The sequence below is a fragment of the Somniosus microcephalus genome, unplaced genomic scaffold (assembly GCF_052327205.1).
Source record: "Somniosus microcephalus isolate GS21.2 unplaced genomic scaffold, FLI_Smic_1.0 unresolved_chr1, whole genome shotgun sequence".
Classification (NCBI taxonomy): Eukaryota; Metazoa; Chordata; class Chondrichthyes; order Squaliformes; family Somniosidae; genus Somniosus; species Somniosus microcephalus.
The window spans coordinates 109689224-109710800 of record NW_028225179.1 but is presented as its reverse complement, the minus strand read 5'-3'; the positions used below and the strand labels follow the sequence as shown (position 1 = coordinate 109710800).

The following is a 21577-nucleotide window of genomic DNA, read 5'->3' as shown; positions in this document are numbered from 1 at the left end:
CAGTGCAGATAGAGGCCATTTCGGCCCATCGAGCCTGCACCGACACATGTCCCACCCGATCCCCGTAACCCCTACACCAACACATATCCCACCCTATCCCTGTAACCCCACGTATTTAATCCCCCTAACACTAAGGGTCAATTTATCACAGCCAATCAACCTAACCCGCACATCTTTGGACTGTGGGAGGAAACCGGAGCACCCGGAGGAAACCCACGCAAACACGGGGAGAATGTGCAAACTCCACACAGACAGTCACCCGAGGCCGGATTCGAACCCGGGTCCCTGGTGCTGTGAGGCAACAGTGCTAACCACTATGTCCCCGATAAGCCATCCTCTTGGGGGAGGCTGTGCCTGGAACATGTCAGCCACAGTAGTCTGTCGCAAGATAAATGCATCGTGGCTGCTGCCTGGAACGCGGGCATTGACAGCTAGGATGCGCTGCCTGTGGTCACACACCAGCTGTACATTGAGGGACTGGTAGCCCTTCCGGTTGCGGTAATCCTCGGCATTGTCGATAGGTGCCCGCAAAGCCACATGCGTGCAGTCAATGGCGCCCTGCACCATGGGGAAGCCCGCTGTTCTCGCAAATCCCACTGCACGCTGCTGCTGCTTCTCCAGGGTCATGGGAAGGAGATGAATTGGTGTCACCTTCTGAAAAGGGCATTGGTCACCTGGCGGATGCAGCAATGCACGGCGAACTGGGATATGTTAGCAATGTCCCCAACAGTGGCTTGGAAGGAGCCGCTTGCATAGAAGTTCAGAGCCACCGTGACCTTCACTTCCACCGACAGAGACGTCCTGCACCTCAGCTGTGGACGCAGATCTCTGTGAAGCAGCTGGCAGATCTCTGCAACCACCTCCCTTCTGAAGCGCAGCCTCCTAACACACTGCGCGGCAGGCATAGTGAGATAGGACACCTGCTGGCGGTATTTCCTGAGTGGGTAAGGCCTAGGTTGCCGACGCCTGTTGCCCCCTCTGCGTCTAGCCAGGGCTGCCCCTCTCACACAGCGTCTGCAAGCCCTTCGCACATAATGCTGAAACTGAGGGTTGGCACCCCATGCAGCCCCCATAATATACTGGCAAACAATGACCTCACAATGAAGGCGAATTGCCAAGCTCTGGCCTGAAGCCAAGAATACCTCTCCTATGTTGGGCCAAAGCAGTAAGCTCTCTTCCATGGTCTCTGTCCAGAAATCCGTTGCACAAGAGTGATTGTTGCAAAATGGCTGGCCTTTATAGTTCAGGGTAAGTGCCCTTTAATTTGCGCTCCCCGCGGCCCGCATGGCCTCTGCTGCGTTCCAGTTCACAGTTCTTAGGAGCGCCACGCCCACATTGGGCGGGCGCGACTGAAGTTCCGGATTGGGGCGCACAAAGGGCGTTGCACGAGGAAATGACGTCATAATCTGCGCGCGCAGCTGAGCGCGCGCAAACACTTTGCGCCAGCGCTAAATGTGTACTGAAGTTGGGGCGAGGCGCAGATCGCGCTGCGCCCGGCCGCTAAGTGCCTAGCGCTCGAGATCTACTCCTCCTAAGGCGCTAACGGCTGGTGCACGCAACTGAATTTCTAGGCCACCATGTATGGACTGCAGGGAAGGATCAGATTGGGCTCTGCTGTGTTGCCACTCATGGTCAAATAGCCCATTGGAACAGACGAGGTAGGGGAAAGGCGGGGGGGGGGCGGAGTTTGATATGGGTTTGACTTGCCTCCCCCTCCCCAATCCCTGCGGCACTACTGTAGAGGGGGTCTGCACTGGGGAGAGTGGAAGGGGAGAGTGGAAGGGGATACCCCCCCCTTCCCCCCGCAGAGATACAGCTGAACCCCTGCTGATGTTGGGCCCTCACTCCCAGCAGCTGGCACAGATTTGGCAATGGCAGGCCCTGTGCCCCCGTCGCCATAGCCAGCAGATGGTCCTGGGAGATTCCGGCCTCCACCGTACTTCAGCTTTCCCATCATGTAGTTGGTGTCGCATCACCGCGGTCCAGACAGTGAACCACTCTATCCACTCGTGTGCTGAGGCAGCACCGCACCAAGTCGTCAAAACTGCGGAGAGTAATTGCTCCTGAAGGGTGTTGATTGTTGGTATTTTGCCATCTTGCCCCCAACAACATCCCCTAACCAGGAAATGAGAAGATTGATCACTTAAGCTGCCCCTGGAGATTATGGGCTCAAGTCCCGAGTGGGAACTTGACCCCCCTTCCCCAGGATGTTCTGACTCAGAGGTGAGAGAGCCACCAGCTGAATGATTGAGATGGTGATCCAGGTACCTAATAGGAGTTAACCGCCCCCATGATTCCTTCAGTTAAAAAGCTCTTGGGCCTCAGTTGGTGGCTTGGAGCTCCTTCTAAGTTGCAATTTGGGAGCCCTTTATGTCCCCCTCGCGAAACAATTCTTTAATGCCCTCACCCAATCTCACAATCCCTCATTGCCCCATGGGATAGTGTGCTGATCTGGAAACCAATGAGAAGAGGTTGCTTACCAAGGGTCCTGGTCTTCCTGTGAAGCCCATGGGGCCTGAAGATCCCCGTAACGCCAACTGGAAGAGAAAGAGAGGCCAACAAATTACAGCAAAGCTCAGAGCAAGCGCTCCGAGGGAAGGGTTCGCACAGCCCCAGGTACAGGCTCGAACTCGGGGCTCAGCTCGTGGAGCCGCACTCAGCTTGAGTTTCCACGCGCTCTGTGCAGTTCCCCGCGCCCCCGCCCCACCCCACCCCACAGGACACCGGTTGCTTAGCATCACCAAGCTAATCAGACTGTCCCGTTTTCAAGGTAGAAGTCAAGGGGTGACATTTATCATCCAAGAACACCCCCGCCCACCACATCCTGTCCCAAAGTGCGGCCTGTGACTTGCCGTCGCTAATTCCCAACTCGCAGCCTTCGCCTCTTCGAAGTCGTCCACTGCGAGAGAGGCTGACCCTCTCAGCCTCTGAGAGTTTAGAAGAATGAGAGGGGATCTCGTGGAAACGTATAATATTCTGACAGGGCTGGACAGACTGGACGCAGGGAGAATGTTTCCCCTGGCTGGGGGGTCTAGAACGAGGGGTCACAGTCTCAGGATACAGGGTAGGACATTTAGGACTGAGATGAGGAGAAATTTCTTCACTCAGAGGGTGGTGAACCTGTGGAATTCTCTACCACAGAAGGCTGTGGAGGCCAAGTCACTGAATATATTTAAGAAGGAGATGGATAGATTTCTAGACACAAATGGCATCAAGGGGTATGGGGAGAGAGCGGGAATATAGTATTGAGATAGAGGATCAGCCATGATCATATTGAATGACGGAGCAGGCTCGAAGGGCCGAATGGCCGACTCCTGCTCCTATTTTTCTATGTTTCTATGACCCAAGGTGGAACAAAGTCTGGGGTTCAACCAGGATAACCCGGGAGGGGGGGTGGGAAACGGTGGGCCTGTGGGTAGACTAGCCAGGAGGTAAAGTAACCAGTGCTTACCCGGGCTTGTTGCAGAATGGCCTGGGCTTGGGCCTCTTGCGCAGATACAACTGGCCCCTTGTCACCTCCACTCGCACCAAATCGGAACTGAAAACAGAAAAAACACACAAGGCAGGTGGTTAGAAAAAGGCAACGCGACACGGAGTGGGCAACGTTCAGAGTCATTCTGGCCTCCTGCCTCTCAAGCCGTGATGCTCCCACCAAGGGCACTGCCAGCACGCTGTCCGTCTCCAGTGACAAGTACACGGCTGGGCCACTGGGGAAACGTTCTGGCCTTAAACCTCACAGAGAGCCTCACCCACTGGGACATAGGTTCAGGCCCGGGGGCTGTGTGTCTTTTCCCGACCATCGAGTTATCAGAGCTATTTTCAGCGAGTGTTCTGGCCCTGCCTGTATCCCCAGAGACTGCGGAACAGGCACGCCGCCGGTATACTGGAGACACTATCAGTGAATGTTTTGTCTGCCTACCAGAAAGCTTGCAATAATTTTTTCTCTCATAATTCCTGGGGGCACGCAGTAGCTTCTTGTAATTTCTCAAACACCTTTCTTGGCACACTCAAAGACAGCCCAGCGGCGCACTTTGTTCTGATGGCCAGAGAAGGAGAAGCCAGCAAAATGCCGAAGGTGCCCATCCATTCGAAGCGCGCGGTGAATACATGGAATACACCGGCTCGAAGGAGCACTGCAGGGGAAAAATGTCGGCATCTCCAAGAGCGAACTGGAAAGAGAGCTGGCCGAGGAGACAATTGGGGAGTGTGTGAGATGAGCGGACGGGGACTATTCCCAAACCGGCCTAGCGGAGTGCAGTGAGCTCCAGTGTGTCCCACACACGCCTGTGCTAAAATAGACAAGGGCTGCGACGTGATCACATCAACAACGAGGAATCTGAACCAGCTGGAGCGCTCTCCAGTTTAAAGGCGTCCACCCCAGAGCTCCTCTTAAAGCAGGAGCCGCAACATTGGGTAACCCACTCCCTCGTACGGGACTGTCCTTAGAGCAGAGGAGGTTAAGGGGAGATTTAATCGAGGCGTTCAAAATGTTAAGGGATTTTGATAAGAGTAAATGGGGAGAAACTGTTTCCACTGGCAGGAGGGTCGGTAACCAGAGGACACACATTTAAGATAATTGGAAAAGAAATCCAGGGAGGAAAATGAGAACTATTTTAATGCAATGAGCTGTTGCGATCTGGAATGCACTGCCGGAAAGGGGAGCAGATTCAATAGTAACTTTCAAAAGAGGATTGGATAAATAGTTGAAGGGAAAGCATTTACAGGGCTCTGGGGAAAGAGCAGGGGGGAGTGGGACTAGTTGGATGGCTCTACCAAAGAGCCAGCACAAGCACGATGGGCTGAATGGCCTCCTTCTGCACTTTACCATTCTAAGATTCTCTCTGCTCCGACCGGTACTCCGGTGCCCGCAGGTACAGGCAGTGACGACCGTCAGCGCGGGCGTTAAAGGCAGCAGTCTCCCAGCCCCGGGGTTGTCATTGGGAGTCTCCTCAGGTCCCTGCTGCTGGTGGTGGGGGGTGGGGGGGGGGGGGGAGGTGCGGGGTGAAAGATTGCTGTCGCTGCACAGACTGAAGGCAATGCCCCACCTTCCTCCCCCACCGTTACTTACCGGCAGCATGAGCGATGTACCAGGGGGACCGGGCAACCCGTCAGCACCAGAAAGGCCAGCACGGCCATTGCGCCCCTGGAAACAGATCACATGATCAGAATCAGCCAATCGACAGAGACACCCCAACAAGGGTTCCAAACAGAACACCAGCGTATGCTCGCACAGCAAATAGCTTAGGTACTGTACACCATAATATCTCAGGTACTGTACCCCATATATACCATAGTTCATTAATAGCTCAGATACTGTACACCATATATACCATAGTTCATTAACAGCTCAAATACTGTACACCATATATACCATAAAGGTATATAATAGCTCAGATAATGTACACAATATATACCAGTTATATAATAGCTCAGATACTGTACACCACATACACCATAAAGGTATATAATAGCTCAGATACTGTACACCATATATACCATAAAGGTGTGGCAGAGCCACTGAATAACTCTGGGCAACTGTATATAATTCCCTTTAATGATGTTCTAACACCAGCCTAAGCCTGTACCATTGTGTTAGACATTACTTTGTTTTGTATATAATGTTTGTATGTATGGGGCGTGGCCCCTTTAAGAGCGCGGGAAAACGCAGGTAAATGCGATGACGTCACGTCGCAAACCACGTGACTGCCCAAGCAGTCCCCGTGGAATCTCCATCTTGTTAAGACCTGTTTTCGTGGTTCTCCTGTATCGATCTCAACAAACTGTTTGAACTCGTTTAGTCTTACATTAAAGACCTGTTTGATTGATCTCCTGAGTCGACCTCAGTTATTAGTTATTGGTGACCCCGTTTTTTGTGAACGTTTTTCGCAAAAAGGACACAACATGGAGGCCAACGCCGTTTCGCTGAAGCTACTGCAGTTCTGGGAGCAGCAAGCGACCTCGTGGTTCATTCAGGTCGAGGCCCAGTTCGCCCTGAGGGACATCGTTGCGAATCTGACCAAATATCTCTATGTGGTCTCCGCACTCGACAGCTCTACCGCCTCGCGGATCGTCAGCCTCCTCGAGAACCCTCCAACGGAGCGCAAGTATGAAACCCTCAAGGCGCGGTTGCTGCAAGTTTTCGGGCTCACTAAATCGGAATGCGCCCGTCGATTGCTCGCTACGCCCGGGCTCGGGGACTCCAAGCCTTCGGAGTTAATGAGCCAAATGCTCACACTCCTTGGCTCAGAACCGGAATGCTTTCTATTCCGTGAAATATTCCTCAGCCAGCTGCCGGAACAGGTGCAAGCTGCCCTGGCCAGATCCGAAGTTGAGGACTGCGCAGCACTCGAGGCAGAGGCAGACAAAATTTTCGCGGTTACTCAGCAGTACTGCGCTGCCATGAGGCACCCATCCCCCACAGACGCCGCCCCAGCTCGTCAGCCTGCTGGGCTGTGTTTCTACCATGTGCAGTTCGGCGCAAAAGCGAGACGTTGCCGCCCTCCCTGCAGCTTTCCCCCCCAAAAAAACTACGACCACCGAGAATCGGGTCTAAAGGGCGCCCCGCGGCCACGATGGCGATCGGCTACACGGGCAAGTTGCTGTTTATCACCGATACTCTCTCCAGTTGTCGTTTTCTGTGCGACACCGGAGCGCAGTGCAGCATTTCACCCACGTCCGCCCTCGATGTGCAGACCGGGATTCACGGCCTCGCCCTTGAAGCGGCCAATGGCGGAGCAATTCAGACCTTCGGCAGACGGCGAGTGCAGGTGTGTTTCGGGGGCCAACGTTTTCACTGGGAGTTTGTAACGGAAAGGTTTCACAACCCATTCTCGGCGCGGATTTTCTGTGCGCCAACAGCCTCCTGGTCGACGTGAGGAACCGGCAGTTGATCAACGCGGCAACTTTTCATTCTATTCCTTGTTACCGCAGTAACACTACGTCGCGCACCGTCGCCTGTGCTTTTCCGACTCCGGATGAGTTCGCTCGCCCGCTCGGCGAATTCCCCGACCTGACAAGACCCACGTTCTCCTCCACGGCCACGAAACATGGTGTGGAACACCACATCACCACCAACGGCCCCCCCGGTCTACGCGCGGGCCCGGCGCCTGGAACCTGGCAAGCTGGCGGTCGCAAAAGCGGAGTTCGCGACCATGGAACGGTTAGGGCTTATTCGCCGGTCGAATAGTCCCTGGTCTTCACCCCTCCACATCGTCCCGAAGCCTGGCGGCGGATGGCGGCTATGCGGCGACTATCGACGCCTAAACGACGCCACCACTCCTGATCAGTACCCGATCCCCCACATCCAGGATTTCTCCGCCCATTGGCAGGGAGCACTGTCTTCTCGAAAGTCGACCTCGTCCGGGGCTACCACCAGGTCCCAGTTCATCCCCAAGACGTCCAGAAGACCGCAGTCATCACCCCATTCGGCCTTTTCGAGTTTTTACGAATGCCGTTTGGGTTAAAGAACGCCGCCCAGGCTTTCCAACGCCTGATGGACTCCGTGCTGCGGGACCTCAAGTTCCTCTTCGTCTACCTGGACGATATTCTCATTGCCAGTCCCACTAAAGAAGAACATATCTGTCACCTACACACCCTTTTTTGATGTCTCAGCAACACGGCCTGATTATCAACCCGGCCAAGTGTCAGTTTGGCCTGCACCAAATTGATTTCCTGGGGCATCGCATCACTTCAGAGGGAGCGGTTCCTTTACAAGCGAAGGTAGAGGCGGTGACATCCTTTCCACGCCCGCAAAACATTAAGGCCCTGCAGGAATTCCTAGGCATGGTAAACTTTTACCACCATTTCGTGCCTAAGGCAGCACTACTCATGCAGCCCCTGTACGAGGCCCTCAAGGGCAAGACTGGCAAGAATACGGTAGACTGGACGGATGACATGGCCCGGGCGTTCGCCAACACCAAAAACGCCTTGGCCAACGCGACTATGCTGGCGCACCCGCTGCCAGGAGCCACCGTCGCCCTCACGACCGACGCGACAGACTACGCAATCGGCGCCGTGCAAGAGCAGTGGGTGAACGGGACGTGGCAGCCGTTGGCATTCTTCAGCCGTCAACTACGGCGGAACGAGAGAGCATATAGCACGTTCGACCGGGAGTTGCTCGCCCTTTTTCTGGCCATCCGCCATTTTCGCATCCTCCTGGAAGGACGTCCCTTCACCACCTTTGTGGACCATAAGCCGCTCACTTTCGCCATGACCAAGACCGCCGAACCGTGGTCATCCCGACAGCAACGTCAACTGACCTACATATCCGAATTCACCACGAATATCCAGCACGTGGCCGGTAAGCACAACCTGGTAGCCGACTGCCTCTCCCGCGCGACCGTCAATACGGTTCAGTTAGGCATCGATTACGCCCTCATGGCAGCGGACCAAGCCTCAGACCCAGAAGTCCAAGCCTACAGAACGACTGTCACTGGCCTACAGTTGGCCAGCGTCAAGTTCCATTCGGCAGGTACCACGCTCTTGTGTGACGTCTCCGTACGGGACCCTCGCCCTGTCGTACCGGTCGTCTGGTGCCGCAAAGTGTTCGACGCCATACATGGGTTGTCACACCCAGGAATGAAGGCCTCTCAGAAGCTGATGTCAGCGAAATTCGTATGGCACGGCATGCATAAGGATGTCCGCGACTGGACCAAAACCTGCGTGGTCTGCCAAAAGGCCAAAGTACAGCGCCACATCAAAGCTCCGTTGGCCACCTTCACAGTTCCGGAGCAACGTTTTGACCATGTCAATGTGGACCTGGTGGGTCCACTCCCACCCTCCCATGGTTTTTCCACACATCCTGACCATGGTTGACCGCACCACCAGATGGCCGGAAGCGGTTCCCCTATCATCCACTACGTCGGCGGACCTGGCCAGGGCGTTCATTTCCACCTGGGTCGCCCATTTCGGAGTGCCCGCAGATATTTCTTCAGACAGGGGACCGCAGTTTTCCTCCGAACTCTGGAATGCAGTGGCCCAAGGACTCGGTGTCAAATTACACCGCACCACAGCCTACCACCCACAGGCGAATGGTCTCTGTGAACGTTTCCACCGGTCACTGAAAGCCGCCCTGAGGGCCAGCCTCCAGGACGCTGGATGGGCAGACAAGCTACCGTGGGTCCTGTTGGGCCTTCACACGGCCCCCAAAGAAGACCTTCACTCTTCATCAGCGGAGCTGGTGTACGGTCAACCGCTGCGAGTCCCAGGGGATTTCCTACCAGCATCAACGAAGCCTTGGTCCGCGTCTGACCAGCTTACTAGTCACCAGGAGGCAGCCAGATGTTTCGCACCGGTGCCCACTTCGCACCACGGGCTGCAGAGTTCGCACGTTCCCACGGAGCTTCACAAGGCGGAATACGTCTTTATTCGCCACGATGCACATAGGGATCCACTCAAGGCCCCATATACTGGTCCCTTCCGCGTGTTGGAGGCAGGGGACAAAACCTTCACCGTAGGTGTCGGTGGTAAGCCGGACCACATTTCAGTCGATCGCTTAAAGCCAGCAGATCTGGACCTCGACCGCCCCGTCGAGACAGCATAACCGCCGAGACGAGGTCGGCCACCCATCATCGTTACGGCAGACCAAGCGCAACCGCCCGCCAGACCGCCAGCCGCCCAGCAGCCTCCACCTCAGGAGTACAGGAGCCGTTCCGACAGGCTCATCAGACCCCCTCACCGTTTGACTTTGTCCATTAAAGCGAATTCTGGGGGGGTGCATGTGGCGGAGCCACTGAATAACTGGGCAACTGTATGTAATTCCCTTTAACGATGTTCTAACACCAGCCTAAGCCTGTACCATTGTGTTAGACATTACTTTGTTTTGTATATACAGGAAACTTTGGTTTATCCGGAGGTTAACTGTCCGGAATGCTCGAACCACCGGCAAAAATCAGGAGCCGTTTCGTTAGTTTTTTTTTCTTTTCGTTGCTTTTTTTTCACCAGTCAGGCTCTGCAAGGTCTCGCTGAAGCTGTTGCTAAGCTACAGAGACGCTTGCAAGGTACGGCCGACTGTTTAGAAGCTGTTGCTAAGCAACAGGGTTTGTTGCCAGATACGGAGCTCAAAATCTCCGTATGTTTCAACGTTAGCGCTGGTTTGTCCGGCAGTTTTGATGGGACGGCAACAGCTCGGTCCCGTCGTTGCCGGATAGCACAAAGTTTCCTGTAGTGTTTGTACGTACGGGGCATGGCCCCTTTAAGAGCGCGGGTAAACGCGATGATGTCACGTCCCAAACCACGTGACTGCCCAAGCAGTCCTCGTGGAATCTCCATCTTGTTAAGACCTGTTTTCGTGGTTCTCCTGTATCGATCTCAACAAACTGTTTGAACTCGTTTAGTCTTACATTAAAGACCTGTTTGATTGATCTCCTGAGTCGACCTCAGTTATTAGTTAGGAATTCGTCAATTCCTACAAAAGGTATATAATAGCTCAGATAATGTACACCATATATAGCATAGTTATATAACAGCTCAGATACTGTACACCACATATACCATAAAGGTATATAATAGCTCATATACTGTACACCATATATAGTCGCTCTCTCTCTTCCCCCCCAGTCGCTCTCTCTCTTCCCCCCAGTCGCTCTCTCTCTTCCCCCCAGTCGCTCTCTCTCTATCTCCCCATCTCTCTCTCCCCCGTCAGTCGCTCTCTCTCTTCCCCCCAGTCGCTCTCTCTCTTCCCCCCCAGTCACTCTCTCTCTTCCCCCCAGTCGCTCTCTCTCTTCCCCCCAGTCGCTCTCTCTCTTCCCCCCAGTCGCTCTCTCTCTTCTCCCCAACTCGCTCTCTCTCTCTCTCTTCCAACAACAACATGCCCTCAAAAAAGCCTCGGCACCGCCGGGCACCCCCAGCTAGTAAAGGTATATAATAGCTCAGATAATGTACACCATATATAGCATAGTTATATAATAGCTCAGGTGCTGTACACCATATATACCATAAAGGTATATAGTAGCTCAGGTACTGTACACCACATATACCATAAAGGTATATAATAGCTCAGATACTGTACACCATATATACCATAATAAAGTATAATAGCTCAGATACTGTACACCATATATACCATAAAGGTACATAATAGCTCAGGTACTGTACACTACATATATACACATATATACACACCATAAAGGTATATAATAGCTCAGATACTGTGCACCATATATAACATAAAGGTATACAATAGCTCAGGTACTGTACACCATATATACCATGAAGGTATATAATAGCTCAGGTACTGTACACAATAAAGGTATAATAGCTCAGATACTGTACACCATATATACCATAAAGGTATACAATAGCTCAGATACTGTACACCATATATATCAGTTATATAACAGCTCAGATACTGTGCACCATATATACCATAAAGGTATATAATAGCTCAGGTACTGTACACTACATATATACACACTATAAAGGTATATAATAGCTCAGATACCATGCACCATATATAACATAAAGGTATACAATAGCTCAGGTACTGTACACCATAAAGTTATATAATAGCTCAGATACTGTGCACCATAAAGGTATACAATAGCTCGGGTACTGTACAGAACATTTATCATAACTCTATATAATACATCTAATACTATAAATCAAATACTGTATATAATAAAACAAATAATGTATGCAACATATACCATTACTCTATATTTAATCAAATACTGTATATCAAATAGTGCATATACACCATGATCGTATATTAGAAACCAGTTATATTTTACATAATGCCATTACTGTATATGATAAATTAAGTCCTGTCAATATATAGCATCACTGTTTATTGCAAATCAAATATTGTACATTTTTAGTCAAATGGTGACCGTTGCAAATCATAGGCTATATCTTTGTATACTATTTCTATGCATTCTATATAATATCAGCACTGGATGTTGACAAGACCTGAAGATCTCCAGCTCTAAACATCACCACATCCCAGGATCTCTCTCCCAGCGTTCCTAGAACCTCCCGAATGAAAGTCCTGGCTCCGCCAACACACGTGTGCACGAATACATTCTCACACACAAACACACACACACTATCCAGCAGGGGTCACCGAACAGCAATGGGCAGGGGAGACCGGGCTGACCTTTACCTTTTTTGGCCTCCGTGGTACAACATGGGGTTGTTGTTAGGTACAAATATAAGAGGAAAGACCCAGTATCAGAGTTTCTTTCCTGAAGCCTCTCCCTCTCTCTCTCTGTTGCTGTAATGCAAAGCAACGCCACCTGAGGGAGGCAGATCACCACTCCTCAATCCCGGGATCAGTTCACAGAGACTGGCAGGAATCAATTCAATTCAATTCAATTCAAATCGCTTTATTGGCATGATGACAAGTTACATCTTATGTTGCCAAAGCATCGAAAAACATTCATGTTTGTACACAAAAATACAGATCTATCCATACAGTGTATAAACAGATATATCCCTGAGTGTATAAATATACTTTCATATAATTTATATGTACTCTTTTCTTATATTTAGTGGTTGTCCCTCTGTTTATGGCAAGCTGTAACATAGTGTGCCGCTAGTGTTACACAATTTCTCTCTTCCCCTAGTAGGTATGGGAGTTTTTGGTCTTCATTCAAATTTCTGAATTCCAGGCATATTTTTGTGAATTTTGGGTAGAAATTCTCCCTTATGCCCTGATATTTTCTACAAGCTGTGAGGAAGTGCATCTCTGTCTCCACCACTCCCTGACTGCAGTGAGAGCATATCCTGTCCGCTCTTGGTAGCCGGGTCTGCCTGTGTCTACCTTTTTCGATCGCCAGGCTATGTTCACTAAGTCTGTACATTGTCAAGGTTTTTCTCAGTTTGCTATCCTTTACCATGGTCAGGTAATCAGCCATGTTGTATTGTCTGTTTAGGGCCAAGTAGCAATTGAGTTTGCTTTGGGTTTTTGTTGTTTCTGCCCAATATGACAGATATTTTTCCATTTGCTGAGCGACGATTGTGTTGGGTCGAATTCTTTGTGTTACGCTGTCACTGTCCTGGGGCTGGTTATTGTTAGTAGTGTTAGTAATTACTTCACTGAGTCCCAGGACTAGTTGACTGAGGGTATTCTTCTTTATGGTCCTCTCTTGGCATTTCAGGGCTTCGTAATGATAGCATTGGGGGTTGCTCATTTCTAGGTGATTCCAAAATTTGCTGGCTCTTTTTTGGATAGTGATTATTAATGGATATTGGCCTAGTTCTGCCCTGCATGCATTGTTTACGGTTTTCCTTTGAGTCCGGAGGATACTTTTACAGAATTCTGCATGCAGGATCTCAATTGGGTGTTTGTCCCATTTTGCAAATTCTTGTTGTGTTAGCGGTCCCCACACCTCACTGCCATAGAGTGCAATTGGTTCAATTACTGATTTGAAAATTTTGAGCCAAATGCTAATTGGGATTTCTATTTGGATTGATTTTTTAATGGCATAGAAAGCCCTTCTTGCTTTCTCTTTCAGTTCATTCACAGCCAGTTTGAAATTTCCCGTAGAACTGATTTTTAAGCCCAAGTATGTGTAGTTAGTGGTTTGTTCAATTTTGGTTGTTCCTAGGTTGAAATTTATTTTGGGTCCCTGGTGTCTGGATCTTTGCTGGAACACAAGGACTTTGGTTTTTTGGGGATTTATTGTCAGGGCCCAAGTCTGGCAGTACGATTCCAGCAGGTCCAGGTTCTGCTGTAGACCCTCCTTAGTTGGTGACAGCAGAACCAGGTCGTCTGCATAGAGGAGGAATTTAACCTTGGATTCATATAGGGTGAGGCCGGGTCACTCCGAGAAACTCAAACTCCCCCAGTGCCTGGAACTCCTTACACACTCGCTCCCAGTGTGCCGCGCTCCCCGTCGCCCCGCACGCGCTCCTCGTCCCTCCCCGCACGCGCTCCTCGTCCCTCCCCGCACGCGCTCCCCGTCGCCCCTCACACGCTCCTCATCCCTCCCCGTGTGCCACGCACGCGCTCGTCTCTCCCCGCACGCACTCCTCGTCCCTCCCCGTGCGACACGCTCCCCGTCGCCCCTCACACGCTCCTCGTTCCTCCCCGTGCGCCAGGCTCCCCGTCGCCCCTCACGCGCTCCTCGTTCCTCCCCGTGCGCCACGCTCCCCGTCGCCCCTCACGTGCTCCTCGTTCCTCCCCATGCGCCACGCTCCCCGTCGCCCCTCACGCGCTCCTCATTCCTCCCCGTGCGCCAGGCTCCCCGTCGCCCCTCACGCGCTCCTCGTTCCTCCCCGTGCGCCACGCTCCCCGTCGCCCCTCACGCGCTCCTCCCCGTGCGCCACGCTCCCCGTCGCCCCTCACGCGCTCCTCGTTCCTCCCCGTGTGCCACGCTCCCCGTCGCCCCTCACGCGCTCCTCGTTCCTCCCCGTGTGCCACGCTCCCCGTCGCCCCTCACGCGCTCCCCGTCGCCCCTCACGTGCTCCCCGTCGCCCCTCACGCGCTCCTCATCCATCCCCGCGCGCCGCGCTCCCCGTCGCCCCGCACGCTCTCCACGTTCCTCCCCGGGCGCCGCGCGCCCCGTCGCCCCACACATGCTCCTCGTCCCTCCCCGTCGCCCTGTACGCGCTCTTCCCTCCCCGTGCGCCGCGCTTCCCATCGCCCCACACGCGCTCCTCGTCCCTCCCCGTCCGCACACGCTCTCCTCGTCGCTCCCCACCCGCACGCGCACCCCGTCGCCCCGCACGCACTCCTCATCCCTCCCCGTCCGCACGCGTTCCCCGTCGCCCCGCACGCGCTACTCGTCCCTCCCCGTCACATCACGCGCGCTCCTCGTCGCTCCCCGTCCGCACGCGTTCCCCGTTGCCCCGCACGCGCTCCTCGTCCCTCCCCGTCGTCCCGCACGCACTCCTCGTCCCTCCCCGTGCGCCGCGCTCCCCGTCGTCCCATACGCGCTCCCCATCACCCCACATGCGCTCCTCATCCCCCCCTTGTGCGTTGATAGAAACACTCGAAAGGACTCGATGGAGGAGTGTCCTGGAGGCAGGAGCCCGTGACTGGATTGAGCACTCCTGGTGCGGGGAGTAGTGAGCACCGCTGGGAGCTTGCGCTGTGTTCTCTGACGATGACAGCAGTGTGTGATCCGCTCTGAGCTGACCAGTGTCCGAATTGCCGCTGCAGAAACGCACCACTTCGACTGAAAATGGCTGCCGCGAGCCAGCAGGAATTTCTGTGCTGCAAGCCAAATAATGCTGCTTGACGCACACTCTGAAAACCCAGATTTTAAGCTGACCGGCCCGTGGGAGGGGATTCGGGTCAGGGTGCGAGTTGGTTTGGTTGTGGAGTGAAACCGGGCGGGGTGTAAAACGGGTCTCAGGCTCGAACTCGCCCCCGGGCGGATCAGCTTAACACCGGGACGCAAGCCTCTGCAGGTCCGTGAAGACGGATTCTCCGTGGAGCAGGAACTGACTTACCCTTTCACCAGGATCACCAGTGGGTCCAGGGGATCCCTGTGGACCTGGAGGGCCCGGAAAACCCTGCCAACAAGATCAAAACCAACGTCAAAACTAGTACATCAAGCAGGCGCAAGGCCTTGGGGTCTGTAAGCGGCACCGTTAACAAGCAATGTTCATCATCGTTATCAGTAGGATCTGCCTGTGAGAGTGAGGGGAGAAACAGGCAGAGGCTGGAGTGAGACAGAGAAAGAGGAGCGAGGAAGTAGAAAAAAGAGCGAGGGGATGAGGGAAAGCGAGCGAGCGAGAAAGACAAAAAGGTTAAAGTCGTCAGAGAAGAGTGAGAGAAAGAGAGAAAAAATAAGTAGAAAGAGAGAGAGAGGGAAAACTGCAAGGAGGAAGAGGGGAGTTATAAAGGAGAGGAGGGAAGAGAAGAGAAAGAAAGAAGGAAAGCAGTACCGAGTGAGAGAAAGGGGAGAGGGTGAGAGAAAGATAGAGGCTGGCAGACAGAAAGGGTTAGAGAGCAAGGGAGAGGAGAGGGAAACAGAGAGGAGAGAGGCAGGTGCATAATGGTAATATCTCATACAGTAAGCTACGTTGAAATGCAGAGACTCAAACATCAACCATTCTGCAGTATCACCACCCCACAAACAGCAGCGAGACGGATGGCCGTCTCATGTGTCTTTGGTCGACAGGAGATTGATGGCCAGGACACCAGGAGAACATTCTGCTCTTCAAGAAGTCCTATGGGATCTTAAAGGTTCACCTGACCAAGCAGACGGGGCCTCGGTTTAAGGTGTGATTTAAAGGACTGCACCTCTGACAGTGCTGCACTCCCTCGGTATTGCACTGGAGTGGGTCTTGAGCCAGAGGAGGTTCCACCAGCAACTCCATCTCACCCCGGCACTGGATATTGAAGATGGTTCTCTTTGTTAACTTCTACCCTTCAATCTTAACCCTATGAATTAGGAGCAGGAGTAGACCACACGGCCCCTCGAGCCTGCTCCACCATTCAATAAGATCATGGCTGATCTTCTACCTCAACTCCACTTTCCCGCCTGATCCCCATATCCCTTGATTCCCCTGGAGTCAAAAAATCTACCGATCTCAGCCTTGAATACACTCAAAGACTCAGCATTCACAGCCCTGTGGGGCAGAGAATTCCAAAGATTCACAAACCTCTGAGTGAAGAAATTCCTCCTCATCTCGGTCTTAAATGGCTGACCCCTTATCCTGAGACTATGCCCCTTAGTTCTAGACACTCCAGCCAGGGCAAACTACCTCTCAGTATCTACCCTGTCAATCCCCTTCAGAATCTTGTATGTTTCAATGAGATCACCTCTCATTCTTCTAAACTCCAGAGAGTATCGGCCCAATCTACACAATCTCTCATCATAGGACAGCCCTCTCATCCCAGGAATCAATCTAGGGAACCTTCATTGCACCACCTCCAAGGCAAGTATCTCCTTCCTTAGATAAGGAGACCAAAACTGTGCACAGTACTCCAGGTGTGGTCTCACCAAAGCCCTATATAATTGTAGCAAGACTTCCTTACTCTTATACTCCAACCCCCTCACACTAAAGGCCAACATGCCATTTGCCTTCCTAATTGCTTGCCGTACCTGCATGCTAAGTCTGTGTTTCTTGTACGAGGACACCCAAATCTCACCCTTTCATTCTACACTGCAGTCTCACCCTTTCCCTCCATTCTACAGTCTCACCCTTTCCCTCCATTCTAGTCTCACCCTTTCCCTCCATTCTACAGTCTCACCCTTTCCCTCCATTCTAGTCTCACCCTTTCCCTCCATTCTAGTCTCACACTTTCCCTCCATTCTAGTCTCACCCTTTCCCTCCATTCTACAGTCTCACACTTTCCCTCCATTCTAGTCTCACACTTTCCCTCCATTCTACAGTCTCACCCTTTCCCTCCATTCTAGTCTCACACTTTCCCTCCATTCTACAGTCTCACACTTTCCCTCCATTCTACAGTCTCACACTTTCCCTCCATTCTAGTCTCACACTTTCCCTCCATTCTAGTCTCACCCTTTCCCTCCATTCTACAGTCTCACACTTTCCCTCCATTCTAGTCTCACCCTTTCCCTCCATTCTACAGTCTCACACTTTCCCTCCATTCTAGTCTCACACTTTCCCTCCATTCTACAGTCTCACCCTTTCCCTCCATTCTACAGTCTCACCCTTTCCCTCCATTCTACAGTCTCACACTTTCCTTCCATTCTAGTCTCACACTTTCCCTCCATTCTAGTCTCACCCTTTCCCTCCATTCTACAGTCTCACATTTTCCCTCCATTCTAGTCTCACCCTTTCCCTCCATTCTACAGTCTCACACTTTCCCTCCATTCTACAGTCTCACCCTTTCCCTCCATTCTAGTCTCACACTTTCCCTCCATTCTACAGTCTCACCCTTTCCCTCCATTCTACAGTCTCACACTTTCCCTCCATTCTAGTCTCACACTTTCCCTCCATTCTACAGTCTCACCCTTTCCCTCCATTCTACAGTCTCACCCTTTCCCTCCATTCTACAGTCTCACTTTCCCTCCATTCTAGTCTCACACTTTCCCTCCATTCTAGTCTCACCCTTTCCCTCCATTCTACAGTCTCACACTTTCCCTCCATTCTAGTCTCACACTTTCCCTCCATTCTACAGTCTCACCCTTTCCCTCCATTCTAGTCTCACACTTTCCCTCCATTCTAGTCTCACCCTTTCCCTCCATTCTACAGTCTCACACTTTCCCTCCATTCTAGTCTCACACTTTCCCTCCATTCTACAGTCTCACCCTTTCCCTCCATTCTACAGTCTCACACTTTCCCTCCATTCTAGTCTCACACTTTCCCTCCATTCTAGTCTCACCCTTTCCCTCCATTCTAGTCTCACACTTTCCCTCCATTCTAGTCTCACCCTTTCCCTCCATTCTACAGTCTCACACTTTCCCTCCACTCTAGTCTCACACTTTCCCTCCATTCTACAGTCTCACACTTTCCCTCCATTCTACAGTCTCACCCTTTCCGTCCATTCTACAGTCTCACATTTCCCATCCACCACAAAGTTTCTGATTTCACTAATCTATCCGTTCTACTCTGGCTGTTCCTCCTCAGACCTTTCCTGGCTTGTTCCTCCTCTCACACGCTCTTCCTCCTACCCCCATCCTCACGACGTTGAGATCCAGGCTCACTCCACCAGCTCCTGTCCTTTCCCAGAACCATCAGACTGAGGAACTGCTCACCTTCAGACTCTGAGCCAAGCTGACCAAGTCTAATCCATTCCCTCGGACTCTGACTAAACTTAGTTCAGGGCACTGTGACAAGGCACCGTTTATCTCTCAATATTGGAGGATTCATTCGCGTTCAAATTCATTTCAAAGAAGCACCTTTTTTTATTGGAGAGCAACGAAATGTCCAAAACTCAGGCAGGGGTGAACATTTGGGTGGATGGTTTAAGGGGACAGAGTCATCGTCCAATAAAACATCGTCGCTACTAACGCGTGGAATGGAGCACGTGATAAGCAGGTCTGGCTCCTGCATCTACAACAGAGCCACTGGTTCCTGTACTCACCGCAGGGCCTTCTGGACCAGGAGGACCTTCGACCAGCATCCCCTGTAAATAGATAAAGACACCGTCAGACACAGGATGGGGGGAAGGGAGGGGTTTACTGTAGGGAGAAGAGGGGAGGAGGGAGGGGCTGACCGAGTGGGGGAGGGGAGGAGGGTGGGGGTTTGTGAGAGGATTGGGGTGCTGACGGGATTGGGGTACTCACGGGCTCGACGACTGCAGGCTCCCCTTTCTCTCCCTTCGGTCCGCTCAATGCCACCTGAAAGAACAAAAAACTCTTTGTCACCAAAATATATCAGGTTCCCATTTCAAATGCCACAGCCTCCTGCAGGCTGAAAGGTCAGATGGTGGCTGAACACTGGCCAACTCGGTACAGACAGCGGGCTCCTGCCCTGGCCGAGGGTGCGGTGGGGGGGGAGGGTGGGCACACACCACACTGGCAGGGTGGTCCTTTCTGGGGAAATGGCTCATACGCCCCACCTTGAAGGTGTCAAATTCAAATACCAGTCTAGACTGGCAATTGCAGAGGGCTGAAATTGGCAAGGGCTGGCGTGGCATTGGAACAAGGCTGATAATCACACCGAACGGGACCGGTGCCAAACGGGCCTGGCACAGAACGGGACCCTTGCTGTATTCTCTGTTGCTGTTATGGGGCATTCCTTTTTCTGCTGGATTCTGTTACTCTTCAGTCACTTACCTGCCCCATAAACAATGCCTGATGTTGCCGCCCCTCCCCTCCACTCCACTCCTCCAGACACCTTCAGTGTGTCGTTGGCTGGACATTGCTAGATTTCTGTGGTTGCCGGCTGGGAAACCAAAGTGCGGGCAATGTAAGTGGCATCGTTACAGGAGATGGCATTGCTGAGGCAATGATGTAATTGGAAACAGAGGGACGTCACTAAATGTCAGATGTCATCATTGAACTGACTGATTGCATTGATAAAATGCAAGATGGCGTCCGACTCCAAACAGCAAGTGACATCAGACACAATAGGACATTACATCATTAATAGTAAGATGGCATCGCCAAACAGATGACATCACATGGATAGACAGGCAGGCAGTATTAGAAAGTGCACGATGGCATCACTGATTGTGTGTGATGTCATCTCCCATCGACACACAGCATCAGAGCGCTGGACATTACATCGATAAAGAGACGATACCACCAAACAGATTAACAGGAAGTGTACAAAGGCACGACTAAACAGGAGATGACATCACTGCAGTGGAAGATGACATAATTGCAGGAGATGACATCACTACGGCAGGAAACGACATCACTGCAGGAAATTAGATCACTGCAGCGGGAGATGACGTCACTACTGCGGGAGATGACATCGCTGCAGCGAGAGATGACATCACTGCAGCGGGATATGACATCACTGCAGGAAATTAGATCACTGCAGCGGGAGATGACGTCACTGCAGCGAGATATGACATCACTGCAAAAGATGACATCACTACGGCGGGAGATGACATCACTGGATGAGATGACATCACTACTGCGGGAGATGACATCACTGCAGGAGATGACATCACTGCAGGAGATGACATCACTACTGCGGGAGATGACATCACTACTGCGGGAGATGACATCACTACGGCGGGAGATGACATCACTACTGCGGGAGATGACATCACTACTGCGGGAGATGACATCACTACTGCGGGAGATGACATCACTACTGCGGGAGATGACATCACTACTGCGGAGATGACATCACTACTGCGGAGATGACATCACTACTGCGGAGATGACATCACTACTGCGGAGATGACATCACTACCGCGGGAGATGACATCACGCAGATTGTAAGGAAAGTATCAGGAAGTGCGGCATTAATATAATAGAGGATGAAGGAGAGAGCGTCATAGACTAAACAGGAAATAGCAGCAGAGACATTGAGAAAACATGAGGAGACGACCACATTGTATTACAGAAGCTGAGGTTGACACCACGAGGGAGGAGAAGACACACATGGACAAAGGGAACAAACAGGGGCTTTGGAGACACGTGTACAGCGACCAGGAGACGACAACAACGGAAGGAGGAGGACAGCATTGGCACGGATGCAGCCAATGACACACAGTGACGGGGAAAAGACAGGGTTCCAGTAAAACATTGAGAGGTGAGGGGCTGCGTTCAGGTTCCCCCTGGTCACTTACTCCTTCCGTGTACACCTCGGTCTCAACGGGAAGTCCCGGACCAATCTCTGTGGGCGAGGGCTCCTCGTAATAGTCCTTATAAACGTAGTCGTAATCATAACTGGGGTCACCCGGGCTAATGTCTTCTCCTGTAAAATACTCCTCGGTGAGCCCCAGATCTCCTTTAGATGGATGAATGGCCGCCTCTACCTCCTCTTGCTGGCGAGGAGCAGTGAAAGAGAAGCGAAAGCAGCTGTTAGGTTAGTGAAGCAATCTGCACCAGGCCTCGTGCCCTGAGGCAGATGATCATGGCTCGGTATCTTCTGGCCAAACCCAGGTCTACCAGAAGCAGGCTGCCACGCTACAGGGTCCTCGCCACAGCCAAAACATGCAGAAGATGCCTCCAACCCTTCAGGCATCTGGGGTGCTGCAGGACGTCCTTGCCCATCTCTTGACACTTGACATGGTCACAACAAACCCAGAGGG

The 21577-nt window shown here is 52.2% G+C and overlaps 1 protein-coding gene across 1 annotated transcript in view; it reads right to left on the bottom strand.

Moving 5' to 3' along the window:
- LOC147095704 (uncharacterized) overlaps positions 1-21577 on the bottom strand; it is a 280778-nt gene that overhangs the window by 247427 nt on the left and 11774 nt on the right. Inside the window, exons 3-9 of the mRNA XM_085974754.1 lie at positions 21113-21310; positions 19149-19202; positions 18947-18988; positions 15397-15459; positions 5069-5143; positions 3452-3538; positions 2481-2537 (exon numbers count right to left, since the gene is read on the bottom strand). Coding sequence (XP_085830880.1) covers positions 2481-2537; positions 3452-3538; positions 5069-5143; positions 15397-15459; positions 18947-18988; positions 19149-19202; positions 21113-21310 — 576 coding nt within the window. The remainder of the gene's footprint in view (positions 1-2480; positions 2538-3451; positions 3539-5068; positions 5144-15396; positions 15460-18946; positions 18989-19148; positions 19203-21112; positions 21311-21577) is intronic.